The 17906-nt window shown below is 47.2% G+C and overlaps 1 protein-coding gene across 1 annotated transcript in view; it reads left to right on the top strand.

Moving 5' to 3' along the window:
* Positions 1 to 1223: 1223 nt before the first annotated feature.
* Positions 1224 to 17906, top strand: part of LOC117531560 (RING finger protein 17-like) — an 89318-nt gene continuing 72635 nt past the window's right edge. Inside the window, 3 exon segments of the mRNA XM_034194681.1 lie at positions 1224 to 1369; positions 12441 to 12528; positions 12531 to 12697. Of these exon segments, the coding sequence (XP_034050572.1) occupies positions 1224 to 1369; positions 12441 to 12528; positions 12531 to 12697 (401 nt within the window).

The following is a 17906-nucleotide window of genomic DNA, read 5'->3' as shown; positions in this document are numbered from 1 at the left end:
GGTCGGTGTGCCCTCGGTCCAGGCCCACCTGCGGAAGTGCCGTCGGGTGTGGCGCGCCGCCCGTTCTGCTTTGCTGAAGGCCCGGACGAGGGCAAAAGCCCATGCGGACCGTCGGTGGACCCCGGCCCCTGCGTATCGGCCTGGGCAGGAGGTGTGGTTGTCCACAAAGGATATTCCCCTGAAAGTGGACTCCCTTAAACTACAGGACCGTTACATCGGTCCCTTCAGAATCCTTAAGGTCATCAGTCCAGCCGCAGTGAGGCTTCAGCTTCCGGCCTCACTGCGGATCCATCCTGTTTTCCATGTGTCCCGGATAAAGCCGCATCACACCTCACCCCTCTGTGCTCCGGGTCCGGCGCCGCCTCCTGCCCGGATCATCGATGGCGAGCCGGCTCTTGGATGTCCGTAGGATGGGCCGGGGCTTCCAGTATTTGGTGGACTGGGAGGGGTACGGACCCAAAGAACGCTCCTGGGTGAAGAGGAGCTTCATCCTGGACCCGGCCCTCCTGGCCGATTTCTACCGCCGCCACCCGGACAAGCCTGGTCGGGCGCCAGGAGGCGCCCGTTGAGGGGGGGGTCCTGTTGTGTGGGCCGCTGAAGAGGAGGTACTGCTGGCCCACCACCACCAGTATTCCTGGGGTTCGGTGGCGGAGGAAATCATGTGGTTCCGGTTCTGCTTTGGACAGACGTCTCTTATCTTCGAGCCTGCCCACGTGACACATTTTGTGAATTGACTTCTTTGTCTATTGTTGTAATCTGTTGTGTTTGTTGTGCTTATTCACAACAGTAAAGTGTTATTTGACTTCCTCCATTGTCCGTTCATTTGCGCCCCCTGTTGTGGGTCCGTGTTCCTACCCTTTCCCAACAGGTAGCACACTAACTGACCTAACCTGGTTTAAAGCCCAGAGTTCTTTTTGCTATGTGCTCATATGCATTGACTGTCAAATTATAACATACAGAAGCAGCATCATGATTCTGCTGGTTGTCATACAGTCTTCCTTCTCTTCACTCATCAAACTAAAATTAATCGGAAATGCAAACAGGGAGGAAAACATTTTTTGCTGATGAAAATTTAAGAAGTCAAATATTAGGGGTGGGATGATTGAGCCAAGGCTCGAGCAGTTTATTGATCTTGGCCATGTATGAAATGACAGTATGATAAAAATGTAGCTTTACTCAGTCTGCTTTTGCTTTTAAGTGTTAGGTTTTGTGTGTATGACTGAATGTTTTTCTCAGTGATCACCCATCCAGAACCTGGCTCAAAGACAAAACCATTGCCAATCAAAATGTTTGAGAGCAGCCTCAGTGGACCACAAGCCAACATTGCTGCGCTGCTGGTCAAAGAGGAGCTCGTCTGCTTCAAACAGAGGTGGAATTTCAGGGTCTCTGTCTATTCTTGAAGTGTGTTTATTGATGAACAGCATACATATAAGAATAAATATATTTAGATCATTTTAAAAAATGGTCAAACAAAGTGCACATGCAGCAATTCCACCCCCCAGATGATCTTTTTTTGCCATCTTGACAGTTCTGCTCATGGAAATAGCCTTGATTTAAAGAGTATACCTGTTCCCTTGCAGGAACTCAACCTCATAAGGCTTTGTAATTAGTCTTCTCAGCCGTTGTATGTCCATTGTGGTGGAGACCCACCAAGCTCACAGTGGCAGGTAGATTCAAATGTTAGCGACAGCTAGCAAACTTTGTCAAATTCAATGCAAGATAATATACAATAATAGACTTATAGATCCTGACCAGGTCCGCATAATCACGGGTACACCGAAATCAAAAGTCTATAACTACTTTATTATATGGTAAACAAGAAAATTGGGAGTTTGTCAGACATACTAAAACTGAAAAATCAATCTCTTTTATCTCTTTATTATTACTGTCATACTGCACCAACTGACATCCCATTGATCGACTGGAGATGCCTGTTAAGTCTGTGACGAAGCATCATAAGGCTTGTTTTCTTATAAAGTTCACCATTCGCCTGTCTAGCTTCCGTGTAAAATTGACTGAGCACTCAGTCGAGCATCCGTCTGTCATAAGTTTCAAAGTTGAGTGCATGTCCCTTTTCAGTGACGTACTTGCAAAACAGGTTGGCTGCTGACTGTGTATTTCTGTGGGTGTTCGCATCTTTTTCGTGTAAAATTCATTTTAAGTCAGCGTCACTAGCAGACGCAAACCTGTCTTCTGCCATCTTGTCAACAAACTGACAGCCAAAGTAGGTGTTGTATCATGTTATCTGGTAGTTATCGATAGAAGGCGTCGCTCGATTAGCTAGCGCTATGCTGCACATGAGGTGTGCTCGTCTCGCACACGCCGTCTACACGGCTCCACCAGCGGTCAACTCGGCATGTGGTACAGGTCAGAAAGTGGCAAATGGGCCAATCAGAAGTTGGCAAAATCCTCTACCATATAATAATAAAGTTTGCTTAGTAGCTTTAGCTAGCATTCAGTAGTAGCATGCTAGTCAGAAGGTAAAAGTGGGAGCAATTTATGTTTTGTTAATTTGGCTTCCCACTACATTGTTAACATACTTCTCGGTAATGCAAACTCTTAACATATCTGTTTCGTTAATTGATTACCTGACTCCAGACATCTTGAATGCAGTTTACAACACTGCAACTTCCGTAGTTAAACAAAGAACAAAAATTGTGGATTTCTTTGGTTTAGTGATTTAATGATGATAGTTGATCTGTGATCCATACAGCCCCCCCCCCCCCCCCCCCCCCCCCCCAATGCATGTGAACTGCAGATTATTTGCAAAGTTTCCATAAGTGGATTTTGTGTCATGGGGGACTTGATTTTAATGTGATGACCACAGTAATTTTGATGCAGTTGTAGACATTTTTCATACTGCTACTACTTTTTCATTTACTGTTAATATAATAATTAATAATTTTAACAATTAAAATGTTAAAATCAATACTTCTCTGGGCCTAAGTTTTACTATAGTTCTACACTCAGTATAGCTGACAAGCCATAAGTTTACTTAATTTAACTTTTCTGCGTAACTAAAGTGGGATGTAATGTCTAAGCTCAACATTACTATGTCTGTTTGGTGGTCTGTTTGGGGTTCTAGTTTTAAAATCAGGTTAGTTGGGATGAGGGAAGCCAGAAATATGAAAATGATTACGATTTTGTGGTTAAGTAATCTTTTACTTAACCAACTTACTTAAGCGTCTTTTTCTGACTCCTTGCTGTAATGTTGATAATATTTGGGAACTTTTCTGCCAAACGTATTTGATCCATGATCGAACTGTAATTGGCGGCACACTGCAAAAACTGTTAAAATATGACTGGAGAGGAGTGAAAATGTAAGTGACAAAACACAGTCCTTGCTGTCTCAGTCCTTCAGCAGGTGCACATCAGGCTTTGGAGAGGGTTTGCAGCCACGCACAGGGCTCTGATCTAAAGTGGTTTGGTTTGTCACACCCAGGGATGTGTGTGAAATTTAACAATATTACAGTGCAGGCAACAAGCAGCATTTTGTTAAAAATCACCAGACTTGAATTGTGCCCTGCCTCGTGTTTAGGTGAAAAAAATTAACAGCTGGGCTATGGTGCCCACTTCGGAAAAACATTGCAATCGGACAGGAAATTTTGTCCGATCTGAGCGAAAACCCGTTATGCAAAATCTGTTGTGTACGGTGTTTATTGCATGGAAAACCATAGAAAAGCTTTTGTCTGGTGAGTGCGAATGTCCTACTTTATATGATAATGGTTTAGGTGAGGTTTATTGCACAAATAAAGTGCATCCAGAAAGTATTCACAGCGTTGCACTTTTTCCACATTTTTTTATGTTACAGCCTTATTCCAAAATGAATGGAATTTGTTTTTTCTTTAAATTTGTACTCACAACACCCCATAATGAGAATGTAGGGTGTTGGGAAAGTGTAGGTACACGGACCCACAACAGGGGGTGCAAATGAACGGACAATGGAGGAAGTCAAATAACAACACTTTACTGTTGTGAATGGGCACAACAAATACAACAGATTACAACAATGGACAAAAAGCCAAATCACAAAAGGTGTCGTGTGGGCAGGCTCGAAGATAGGAGACGTCTGTCCAAAGCAGAACCGGAACCACACGATTTCCTCCGCCACCAGACCCCGGGAATACTGGAGCCGCCAAGTCTCGAATTCCCAGGTGGCCACTGCCTCCGCGTGTCGGACCTGGTACTGCTGGCGAGGAACAAAGAAAGAATTAAATGTGGGCGCGTTTGCACCCAGCAATCCGCACGGCAGGAAAACTACCTCCACCTCTCGTTGGAAAAGGAGTCTGTTATACAACGCACAAAAGTCACAAAAGGTTACTGTTACACAGTTAGCTGAGAATGTTACCTTCCAGGTAGAACGATATCTCGGCAAAGAGGTGGAGACGTCATCCTGCTGATGTACCCCTGCTGATCAGATGATTGGTAACAGCTGTTGCAGGTGATGCGTGACAGCTGTCACCCTGGCTGCTCCTGTGAGGCGGCTGCGCCCTCTGGTGCCTGGAGCCCGCACTCCAGACAGGGCGCCCTCTGGTGGTGGGCCAGCAGTACCTCCTCTTCTGGCGGCCCACACAACAGGACCCCCCCCCCCGTCAACGGGCGCCTCCTGGCGCCCGACCAGGCTTGTCCGGGTGGCGGCGGTAGAAATCGGCCAGGAGGGCCGGGTCCAGGATGAAGCTCCTCTTCACCCAGAAGCGTTCTTCGGGACCGTACCCCTCCCAGTCCACCAAATACTGGAAGCCCTGGCCCATCCTACGGACATCCAAAAGCCGGCGTACAGTCCAAGCCGGCTCGCCATCGATTATCCGGGCAGGAGGCGGCGCCGGACCCGGAGTACAGAGGGGTGAGGTGTGATGTGGTTTAACCCGGGACACATGAAACACAGGATGGATCCGCAGTGAGGCCGGAAGCTGAAGCCTCACTGCGGCTGGACTGATGACCTTAAGGATCTTGAATGGGCCGATGTATCGGTCCTGTAGCTTGGGGGAGTCCACTTTGAGGGGAATGTCTTTTGTGGATAACCACACCTCCTGCCCTGGCCGATACGCAGGGGCCGGGGTCCGCCGACGGTCTGCATGGGCTTTTGCCCTCGTCCGGGCCTTTAGCAAAGCAGAACGGGCAGCACGCCACACCCGACGGCACTTCCGTAGGTGGGCCTGGACCGAGGGCACACCGACCTCTCCCTCAACCACCGGAAACAACGGGGGCTGATACCCCAGACATACCTCAAAAGGGGAGAGGCCGGTGGCTGAAGACACCTGGCTGTTATGGGCATACTCGATCCAGGCCAAATGGGTACTCCAGGCCGCCGGGTGCGCGACAGTCACGCAGCGCAAGGCCTGTTCCACCTCCTGGTTTACCCGTTCTGCTTGCCCGTTGGTCTGAGGGTGGTACCCGGACGAGAGACTCACCGTGGCCCCCAGTTCCCGGCAGAAGCTCCTCCAGACCTGCGAGGAGAACTGGGGACCGCGATTGGAGACAATGTCTGTTGGAATCCCATGCAGCCGGACGACGTGGTGGACCAGGAGGTCCGCTGTCTCCTGGGCTGTTGGGAGCTTCGGGAGGACCACGAAGTGGGCCGCCTTGGAGAATCGGTCCACTATCGTGAGGATGGTGGTGTTACCCTGGGACGGCGGGAGGCCCGTGACAAAATCCAGGCCGATGTGGGACCAGGGGCGATGAGGCACAGGCAGCGGCTGGAGTAAACCTGATGCCCTGCGATGGTCAGCCTTGCCCCTGGCGCAGGTGGTGCAGGCCTGGATATAATCCCGGACGTCGGCCTCTAGGGACGCCCACCAGAAGCGCTGCCGGACAACTGCCACGGTTCTTCGCACCCCTGGATGACAGGAGAGCTTGGAGCCGTGACAGAAGTCCAGGACTGCAGCCCTAGCTTCTGGTGGGACGTATAGTTTGTTCTTCGGCCCAGTTCTGGGGTCCGGGCTTCGTGCCAGGGCCTCCCGGACGGTTCTCTCTACGTCCCAGGTGAGGATGGCCACGATAGTGGACTCCGGGATGATGGGTTCCGGTGGATCCGACAACTCCACTTTGACTTCATCTTCATGTACCCGGGACAAGGCATCCGATCTCTGGTTCTTGGTCCCGGGACGGTAGGTGATCCGGAAGTCAAAATGACCGAAGAACAGTGACCAGCGGGCTTGCCTGGGGTTCAGCCGCTTGGCGGTTCTGATATACTCCAGGTTCCGGTGGTCAGTGAAAACCGTGAATGGCACGGACGTTCCCTCCAACAGATGTCTCCACTCTTCAAGAGCCTCTTTCACCGCAAGGAGTTCTCGATTGCCGACGTCATAGTTCCGTTCGGCTGGGGTCAACCTGCGGGAAAAATAGGCACACGGGTGAAGGACCTTATCGGTCTTCCCGCTCTGGGAAAGCACAGCTCCTATCCCTGAGTCCGAGGCGTCCACTTCGACCACTAACTGGCGACTAGGATCGGGCTGCACCAGAACGGGTGCAGACGAGAAGCGCCGTTTCAACTCCTTGAACGCGGCATCGCAACGATCCGACCAGGTGAAGGGGACTTTTGGTGAGGTCAGGGCTGTCAGGGGGCTAACTACCTGACTGTAGCCCTTAATGAACCTCCTGTAGAAATTTGCAAAGCCGAGGAACTGTTGCAGCTTCCTACGGCTAGTGGGTTGGGGCCAGTCTCTCACCGCCGCAACCTTGGCCGGATCAGGAGCGACGGAGTTGGGGGAGATGATAAACCCCAGGAAGGACAAAGATGTGCGGTGAAACTCACACTTCTCGCCCTTCACAAACAGCCGGTTCTCCAACAACCGCTGCAGGACCTGACGTACATGTCGGACATGAGTCTCAGGATCCGGAGAAAAGATGAGTATATCGTCTGGATATACGAAGACGAATCGGTGCAGGAAATCCCGCAAGACATCATTAACTAATGCTTGGAACGTCGCGGGGGCGTTTGTGAGACCGAACGGCATGACCAGGTACTCAAAGTGACCTAAGGGGGTGTTAAATGCCGTCTTCCACTCGTCTCCCTTCCGGATCCGAACCAGGTGATACGCATTTCTAAGATCTAGCTTAGTGAAAATTCGGGCTCCATGCAGGGGCGTGAACACTGAATCCAACAAGGGCAACGGGTATCGATTACGAACCGTGATTTCGTTCAGCCCCCTATAATCAATGCATGGACGAAGTCCGCCGTCTTTTTTACCCACAAAAAAGAAACCTGCACCCATCGGGGAGGTGGAATTCCGGATCAACACGGCGGCTAAAGAGTCCCGGATGTAGGTCTCCATTGATTCGCGCTCAGGCCGTGAGAGGTTGTACAGCCTGCTGGACGGGAACTCAACGCCTGGAACCAAATCAATGGCACAATCGTACGGACGGTGGGGGGGAAGGGTGAGCGCCAGATCCTTACTGAACACATCCACCAGGTCATGGTACTCCACCGGCACCGTCCCTAGATTGGGCGGGACTCTGACCTCCTCCTTAGCCTGGGAACCGGGAGGAACCGAGGAACCTAAACATACTCGATGGCAGGTTTCGCTCCACTGAACCACTACCCCGGACGGCCAATCGATCCGGGGATTGTGTTTTAACATCCAAGGGAAACCGAGAATCACACGGGAGGTGGCAGGAGTCACAAAAAACTCGACCTCCTCCCGGTGATTTCCTGACACCACCAGAGTTACTGGTGGTGTCTTGTGTGATTAGAGGGAGTAGGGAGCCATCTAGTGCCCGCACCTGCACAGGCGAGGTAAGCGCCACCAGAGGGAGCCCTACCTCCCTGGCCCATCTGCTGTCTAACAGATTCCCTTCAGAGCCCGTGTCCACCAGTGCTGGGGCCTTCAGGGTTAAGTCCTCATAAAGGATTGTAACTGGGAGTCGTGTGGCAATATGGGTATGTCCCACGTGAATGTGTTGACCCACCCCTAACCCAGTTTCTAGGGGCGGGCATTGGTGTTTTAACCGCTCGAGGCAGTCCCTCACTTGATGCTCTATTGAGCCACAAACAAAGCACGCTCCGCGGGCCAGCCTCCTCTGTTTATCTGGTGCCCTAAATGTGGCCCTGCTCATGTCCATAGCTTCATCAGCAGGGGGAGCTGTAGAGGCCGTGGAGTGTGGGGAGGGCGGAACTCGGTCGGAACCGGAAGGGAGAGGGACGGCGCGTGCCCGGCCACGCCCTTCGTCTCGTTCCCGACGGCGTTCTTCTAACCGATTGTCTAATCGTATAACGAGATCAATAAGCCCGTCTAAATCCCGCGGTTCGTCCTTGGCCACCAGGAGCTCCTTCAGGACCAACGACAGTCCGTTTACGAAGGCGGCACGGAGGGCAGTGTTATTCCAGCCGGACCTCGCAGCCGCGATGCGGAAGTCGACTGCATAAACAGCTGCGCTCCGGCGGCCCTGTCTCATTGACAGCAGCACGGCTGAAGCGGTCTCTCCTCTATTTGGGTGATCGAACACTGTTCTGAACTCCCTCACAAACCCATCATATATCAGAAGGAGCCGTGAATTTTGCTCCCAAAGCGCTGTAGCCCAAGCGCGTGCCTTGCCGCGAAGCAGATTAATTACATAAGCTATCTTACTAGCATCAGTCGCGTACATGACGGGACGTTGTGCGAAGACGAGCGAACACTGCATAAGAAAGTCCGCGCATGTCTCCACACAACCCCCGTACGGCTCTGGAGGGCTTATGTATGCTTCAGGGGAAGGTGGGAGGGGTCGTTGAACGACCTGTGGAACGTCACTGTTGCGCACAGGATCGACAGGAGGGGGAGCCGCAGCAGCGCCCTGAGGGCGTGCTTCCACCTACGCGGCGAGATCCTCCACCCTGCGGTTAAGGAGGACGTTCTGCTCGGTCATCAGATCCAGCCGAGCCGTAAAAGCGGTGAGGATTCGCTACAACTCACCGATCATTCCTCCTGCAGACGCCTGTGCGCCCCACGGGGTCCATGACGTTGGCCGAGATATCCTGTTGGGAAAGTGTAGGTACACGGACCCACAACAGGGGGCGCAAATGAACGGACAATGGAGGAAGTCAAATAACAACACTTTACTGTTGTGAATGGGCACAACAAATACAACAGATTACAACAATGGACAAAAAGCCAAATCACAAAAGGTGTCGTGTGGGCAGCCTCGAAGATAGGAGACGTCTGTCCAAAGCAGAACCGGAACCACACGATTTCCTCCGCCACCAGACCCCGGGAATATTGGAGCCGCCAAGTCCCGAATTCCCAGGTGGCCACTGCCTCCGCGTGTCGGACCTGGTACTGCTGGCGAGGAACAAAGAAAGAATTAAATGTGGGCGCGTTTGCACCCAGCAATCCGCACGGCAGGAAAACTACCTCCACCTCTCGTTGGAAAAGGAGTCTGTTATACAACGCACAAAAGTCACAAAAGGTTACTGTTACACAGTTAGCTGAGAATGTTACCTTCCAGGTAGAACGATATCTCGGCAAAGAGGTGGAGACGTCGTCCTGCTGATGTACCCCTGCTGATCAGATGATTGGTAACAGCTGTTGCACGTGATGCGTGACAGCTGTCACCCTGGCTGCTCCTGTGAGGCGGCTGCGCCCTCTGGTGCCTGGAGCCCGCACTCCAGACAGGGCGCCCTCTGGTGGTGGGCCAGCAGTACCTCCTCTTCTGGCGGCCCACACAACAGTAGGGTGTTATAATGATGAAGTTTATTTATTTATAAACTTTCCTGTGGAACCAGCTCCCAATTCAGATCAGGGAGACAGATACCCTCTCTACTTTTAAGATTAGGCTTAAAACTTTCCTTTTCGCTAAGGCTTATAGTTAGGGCTGGACAAGGTGACCCTGGACCATCCCTTGGTTATGCTGCTTTAGACGTAGACTGTGGGGGGGTTCCCATGATGCACTGTTTCTTTCTCTTTTTGCTCTGTATGCATCACTCTGCATTTAATCATTAGTGATCGATCTCTGCCCCCCTCCACAGCATGTCTTTTTCCTGGTTCTCTCCCTCAGCCCCAACCAGTCCCAGCAGAAGACTGCCCCTCCCTGAGCCTGGTTCTGCTGGAGGTTTCTTCCTGTTAAAAGGGAGTTTTTCCTTCCCACTGTAGCCAAGTGCTTGCTCACAGGGGGTCGTTTTGACCGTTGGGGTTTTTCATAATTGTTGTATGGCCTTGCCTTACAATATAAAACGCCTTGGGGCAACTGTTTGTTGTGATTTGGCGCTATATAAAAAAAAAAGTTGATTGAAGTTGATTTATTAAAATTTTTGCAAAAATAAACGGTTGGTCTTTGAATCATAGTAATGGCTCCATTCTCACTTTCCTCAAATTGGCGAGTGTCAGAGTGCTGAATAATTAGTTCCTCAACACGTCCAGACTGCTCTGGGTTTTTAATGGAAAATACATTTTGATCGGACGTGACATTTATTCAATGTGAGCGTTATGTATGTAATGGATTAGTTACGGTCAGAAGGCGCCAAACATCTACGGGGAATCCTGAATCAGCACCTGCACCTCATTTAATGACCGGGTCAAAATTTCCTCTGAATTTTTTTTTTTTTTTTTTTTTTGGCCAAGTGTATTTGATCCATTATCAAAATGTAAATGGTGTGTGCACTGCAGAAGCAGTGAAAGCAGCATAGAGTCTGTGTGAAAAAAATAAATGGTCGGGCTTTTAATCACGGAAATGACTCCGGTCCCACCTGCTCTGGGTTTTTAATGGAAATACATTGCGATCGGACGGGACATTTTATCCGATGTGAGCGAAAATCCATTGTACATAATCTGTTATATACAGTGTTTATTACATGGAAAACAATACAAAAACTTTAGGATTTTTTTTTTTTGTCCAGTGACTTTGAATATCTACGATATATGATGCCATTTTAGATGAGTTTTACTGTACATGGGACTGAACAATAAATTTATCTCTCAAAGCTTTGATGATGATGTCGGCTTCTATCCCACACAGCTGACTTTATTTTCCCAATTTTTTTCTTCTGTTCAGATCTGAAGGGAATCTGTACATCTTGAAGCCCTTGTTGTGTCTATTTGTGCACAACAACCCAACATTTTCAGTGAATAAATAAATAAAATAGCTGGATTTACATGCCGATAGCTATTTTGAACCCAAGATGGCACCATGAGTCATGTGACCGATTTTTTTATTTTTTGATTTGACTTGTCATGTCGCCACTGTCTCTATCAAGGCACACTACTGTGTGTGTGCTACAGTGGGAGCTTGTCTCTCTGAGGCGGTTTTATCATTCATTCATTTTCTATACCTGCTTACACTGCGAGGCTGTTTTCTTTTTAAACAGGCTGTGAGTTGCAGCATTTCACATTCACACTGTGGAAAAATTGACTGTCACATTTGGGCAACATTATAGGAGACCTGTGATAGAACCTGTGTTGTCCAGTCATGTTTTTACGTTATGGCTCAAGGCCTGAAGGAGGATTATGTTGTACATTTTAAATCAACTCTTCTCACACTTGTAGGAGGAATTTCATGTAACTTGGTACAAATCCTTGTTATAGGTTGATAAGCATATTGTAATATTGTACCACATTGACACAAATTGGCAGAGCTTTGGCCCTTGATTAACAAACCTAGACACTGCTAGTTACATGAGTTGGTGCCTGTGTTCTGAAATCAACTTCTCACATTTTTAGTAGAGCCTGACTGATATGGATTTTTTGAGGTTGATGCCGATAACAATATTTGGATGAAAAAATGCAGATAATCGATAAATCGGCTAATTTGCTGATAGCCGATAAATCAGCCGATCAGCTGAATGTTTCAACCTCTTAGCAGTAAACGAAATTTTTTCATGCTAAAAATAAGGTCTACACAACATGGGCTTAATAAAAAGCGTGACCGATGCAATGAAGCACATTTGACACATTACTACATAAACTGAGTTAATCAAACTGAGTTGAACTGAAACTGGAAAATCGCAAAGTTATTACAAACAACATCCTTATAAATTTGTATGCTTTTGTCAGCCGATCAGTGCAGTGTGACGGGGAACTACTGGGGCCGGTGATGAACACATTTAAGCAGGGGTGCAAGCAGCTCTCAGCTGAATGGAGTCAGAGCTCCATCTACTGGCCAAATGGTGCAAGGACATTTTACATTGCAGACACAAACATTATTTCAGTAACTGTTCCATTTATGAGAAATTATCGGCGTTCTAAAATTTCAGCCGATAGTGAGTACTTTGAAAAGGGCTTATATCGGCCGATAATATTGGCCGGCCGATATATCGGTCGGGCTCTAATTTTTAGAAGGAATTTTGGGAAACTTGGTACAATTCCTTGAAATGTTATCAGAATGTAGGGCACACGTGTACCAAAGCAGAGTTTGTAACGGGGGACATTCGGACAGCCATTAGTATGGAGGGCTGTCTTATATTTAACTTGTGTCCTTTAGATAGTCTTCATTGTGGTGCACTTTCTTCATTCATTCTTCAGCTCCAGCAGAGGTGCAGCCAAGGATCAAAAATGTCAGAATGATGAGCCTGTCATGTGGGACCCTCCGCTTTATGTCAGCTATGGCACAGAAGGAGTTGATCAGATGGTCCAGACCAGATGGTCTCTGGAGATGAGGAACAATCTGAGTTTCAGCCTCAGCTGCAGGTTCCTGCTGTCTTCAAAAACCTGAAGGTCAGAATCACACACATCAACTCGCCAAGCAGCTTCTTCGTGCAACTGACCAAATACGACTCTCGACTCAAAAGGTGAGCAGTGGAAAATCAAAATAACTTCTTGTGTCCATCAGATGTCAGTTATACTGCCAGTTTGTTGTCTTCTTCCTGATATACAAGCACAAACACCAAAATGTAGAATAATGGAAAATATTTTTTGTGTTATTTATTCAGTTTATTTGTACCTTTCCATTCAGTGGTGCTTGGCCTGAATCATGGACATGAATATCAGATTTTGGGGCTTTTAATGATGTCTTTGAACTGTCCTTTTGCCAGGGTGGAATGATTGTACAACATACACCAAAATGACTTTAAAAAATAAGAATGTGGTGAACAAGGTTGAATTTCTGTCTCGATATTTGACCACTCTTCTATGCAGAATTCATATCAACAGTTACACAGTTGAAATTTGGCCACAATTGGGTGTTCCAACAGGATTATGATCCTGCTGGATGATCATGGTGAAAGATGTGATGGCTGCTTATTTTTCTAAAGTAACTGTTATTTATTATTTTTATTTTTTATTATATTTTTGTCTTTTTTATCCGTAAAATCTATATAAAGGCAAACATCAACTCCTCTCTTTCATCTCTCGTCCCATGTCTCACCTGACCATCAGTACTGGACAGTCTCACACAAACATCGCTGAAAGAGCTCATCAGTCTGATTGAGAGAATGAAACCTTCCTCCTGCCCACTTGATATCATTCCCACTTCATTATTCAAAAAGGTTATCCACACCACTGGCCTGTGTGTTTTATCCATAATCAACAGATCATTGATTTCTGACTGCGGCCCTCAGTGTTTTAAACAGGCTCTCTTTTAAAATGGCCTAATGCTGACTTTTCCTCAGATTTTTAGCTCGATTTCAAAATGGCCTTTTATCTCCAGAATTTGAGAAAAAGTTGTGGCCAAACAGCATAACGAGGTTTTAGCGGAGCGCAATATTCTTGACAAATTTTAATCTGGGTTCCGTCACTTGCACTTGACTGAAGCAGCTCTTCTTTGAGTTTCTAATGATACGTTAATGGGTAGAGATGCAGGTGAATATTCAGTACTGGTATGTTTGGATCTGTCTCTGGCTTTTGACACAGTTGATCGTGGTGTTTTGATTGAGAGACTAAGGACATGGGTGGCCATCTCTGGGTCACCCCTAGATTGGGTTTCATCCCATCTCTCTAACAGGAGTTTCTCAGGTGCTGCAGCGAAATATATGCACTCTTCTGCCATTCTGTCCTGTGGTGCCCCAAGGTTCTGTTCTGAAGCCTATTGTGTTTGCTCCCACTTGGACAGATCTTGAGTTCTTTTGATGATGTCTCATATTGTTATGCAGATCATATCCAGCTGTACATCTCGTTCACTCCTCAAAATGTTACTAAGGTATTTGTCCTTCAAAACTGTTAATGTCATGAAAAAAAAAACTGGATGGCTGCTAACCATCTGTCACTTAATAGAGCAAAACTGCAGTTTTTGTTTGTTCCCTGGCAAGTTTGCTTCCTCAGTGATTAAGAACCTTGGCTCTCTGTCCTCTTCTCTTCACTCAGCAGTTAGAAATCTGGATGGTACATTTGACCACCTCTCAGTTTTGACACACGTTACCCATCTTGTGCAATCTTGCTTATTTCATTTACAGAAAATTGCCCACCTTAGAAACACTGTGTCTCAAGCTGAGGTGGAAATGATCATCCAGGCTTTCATTTCATCATGTCTCAACTATTGTAATTTGCTGTTCACCATCCTCAGTAAGTCTTCTCTGGATCACTTAAAAGTTCAGAATGCTGCTATAAGGTCATCTAAGAGGTCTCACTTAGCAGCCATCCTCTTTGCACTGGCTCCTCATTCAGTTCAGACTGCAGTTTAAAATTTTGGCGATTAATTTTAGGGCTCTGCACGGTCAAATTCCACTTTACATCAGTGAACTCTTGCACCCTTATATAACAAGTAGGTCTGTGACATCCTCGGACCAGAACCTGTTGGTTGTATGTAGGTCAAGGCTGAAGACCAAAGGAGACTGTGTGTTTGAGGTTGTGGCTCCTAAACTGTGGAATGCACTGCCACTGCATCTATGTTCTGTGGGCTCTGTTGAAACTTTTAAAGAGAAGCTCAAGACCCACTTACAGGTTTGTTTTTAACTAGTTCTATGTTGCTGCTGTTTTAATTTGTGTTTCTGTTTCATTTTTTTCACTGTAAAGCAGTTTGTGATTTTATCTTGAAAGGTGTTGTGCAAATAAACATTACTTAATTTACCAAACACACATCAAAACTGTTGCCAGTTGGATAAAGCAGGGCAACGTTTGTGGACTATGCTAAACCGCTTGGGCTGTGCCAGCATGACAAACAACTTAAATGAACTCCTCCAAGAAGAGTGGTCAAATGCCCCACCAGAATTATGCCAGAAGCTTGTTGATGGCGTCTTGCCAAGGTGCAGCATGCTATGAGACATTTAATCAAACAGGGTTAGGGTTAGTGGAGGGGGTATGTTAAGCCTGTATGTCTAATTGTGTCCCTGTGCATGAAACACAAGGCACAACCCAAGACCCCTTCACAGGATGCAACTCAGATAGGTGGTTTAAATGATGCACGTACGTTAGGAATTCAGTCATATGCTTCGGTTCTCCAGAAGCGGTAATAACCGGTGGTGCTAGATAAGGCTGCTAATTACACACAGGCAAATTCTCAAGTCCAGGAGGCAGGCAATGGGTCATAACCAGAAAGGCATTCAGCAAAGGTACCAGATTGCAGGGGCAGCCAAATACTCAGAACCAGTGACGTGAGGCAAAAGTCGAACACCAGGAAAGGGAATACTGGGAATGTGGGAAAGCTCTGCATAATGTGAGAATAGCAGAGAGTGCAGGTGGAAAGCGAGGTTAAATGGACTGGGATATGCTTACACAGATGAGACAACAGGAAGGAAGCCATGACCATGCACAACTGACTACACTCACTCTCAGTCATCTTCAACCACTCTTCCGGGTTCGGGTCATGGGGGCAACAGCTCCAGCAGGAGACCCCAGACTTCCCTTTCCCGGGCCACATTGACCACCTCTGACTGGGGATCCCAAGGCGTTCGCAGGTCAGTCTGGAGATATAACCTCTCCACCTAGTCCTGGGTCTTCCCCGGGGTTTCCTCCCAGATGGATGTGCCTGGAACACCTCCCTTGGGAGGCGCCCAGGAGGTATCCTTACCAGATGCCTGAACCACTAGGGATTTCAAAATAATACAGGCAGTGCAGAAGACAAGACACATGACACTGTATAGAGTAAAGAAGATCCCAAATAAATCCAAACTTTTGCACCCAAATATTGATTTTTAGAGTCATTAATAGGGCTGCAACAAACGATTATTTGGGTAATCGATTAATCTGATGGGGTTTCGACACGATTAATCGGATTAGCAGGGAATTTTTAAAAAATGTGCCAGGGAAACAATTTTTCTCTCCTTCCATCACTTTATTTAACAGTAAGTCCCTTCGGCTGCTCCCTTGTTTGCACTCGGGGTCGCCACAGCAAATCCAAGGTGGATCTGCATGTTGAATTGGCACAGGTTTTACGCCGGATGCCCTTCCTGACGCAACTCCACGTTACATGGAGAAATGTGGCAGGGGTGGGATTTGAACCTGGAACCTTCTGCACTGAAACCAAGCGCATTAACCACTTGGCCACCACCCCCTTCATCACTTTATTTAACAACAGAACATTATTTGAAAACTTAAAATACTTGAAAATCAGCAAATTGTCAAATGTCCCTTGGCTGTTGAAATATAAAATAATAAAGAATAAAACAGTTTATAATAAAGAACAAAAATAATTATTTCAAATGGCATTGCTTTATCAAAGTGCTGAGTTGCCATAAAACAACATCGAAACATATAAATGTTATAAAATACATATATGGTGAAAAAAGAGGTATTTTATTGCTGCAAATAAGCAATTAGCATAACCAGTTAACCATAAAACCTAAATCAAAAACTGTAGCCTGCCTCATTATACGAGGGCTGTCCGTAAAGTATAGGTCCTTTTTATTTTTTTCAAAAACTATATGGATTTCATTCATATGTTTTTACGTCAGACATGCTTGAACCCTCGTGCGCATGCGTGAGTTTTTCCACGCCTGTCGGTGACGTCATTCGCCTGTGAGCACTCCTTGTGGGAGGAGTCGTCCAGCCCCTCGTCGGAATTCCTTTGTCTGAGAAGTTGCTAAGAGACTGGCGCTTTGTTTGATCAAAATTTTTTCTAAACCTGTGAGACACATCGAAGTGGACATGGTTCGAAAAATTAAGCTGGTTTTCAGTGAAAATTTTAACAGCTGATGAGAGATTTTGAGGTGATTCTGTTGCTTTAAGGACTTTTCACGGTGCGAGACATCGCGCAGCGCTCTCAGGCAGCGCCATCAGCCTGTTTCAAGCTTAAAACCTCCACATTTCAGGCTCTATTGATCCAGGACGTCGTGAGAGAACAGAGAAGTTTCAGAAGAAGTCGGTTTCAGCATTTTATCCGGATATTCCACTGTTAAAGGAGATTTTTTTAATGAAAGCGCGTCGGGACGCAGCCGACGCGGCGCGGCGGCACAGGAAAAACACCTCCGTGTTGATAACCATTTGTTAAAATCCAGTTGGCTTTTGATGGCTTTCAGTGGAGTGAGTATATGAGAAATTGTTTATCAGCTGGACATGTTCCAACTTGTCCTTAAGGCTTCCAGCAGAGGTGTTTTTCCTGTGACGGAGCGTCGCGGCGGCTGCGAGCCGACGCTGCAATCCGCCCGCACGTCTTTCATTAAAAAAATCTCCTTTAACAGTGGAATATCCGGATAAAATGCTGAAACCGACTTCTTCTTAAACTTCTCTGTTCTCTCACGACGTCCTGGATCAATAGAGCCTGAAATGTGGAGGTTTTAAGCTTGAAACAGGCTGATGACGCCGCCTGAGAGCGTTGCGCGACGTCTCGCTCTGTGAAAAGTCCTTAAAGCGACAGAATCACCTCAAAATCTCTCATCAGCTGTTAAAATTTTCACTGAAAACCAGCTTAATTTTTCGAACCATGTCCACTTCGATGTGTCTCACAGGTTTAGAAAAAATTTTGATCAAACAAAGCGCCAGTCTCTCAGCAACTTCTCAGACAAAGGAATTCCGATGAGGGGCTGGACGACTCCTCCCACAAGGAGTGCTCACAGGCGAATGACGTCACCGACAGGCGTGGAAAAACTCACGCATGCGCACGAGGGTTCAAGCATGTCTGACGTAAAA

Source organism: Thalassophryne amazonica, chromosome 18 (assembly GCF_902500255.1).
Source record: "Thalassophryne amazonica chromosome 18, fThaAma1.1, whole genome shotgun sequence".
Taxonomy (NCBI): domain Eukaryota; kingdom Metazoa; phylum Chordata; class Actinopteri; order Batrachoidiformes; family Batrachoididae; genus Thalassophryne; species Thalassophryne amazonica.
This window is presented reverse-complemented; position numbering and strand designations above follow the sequence as displayed.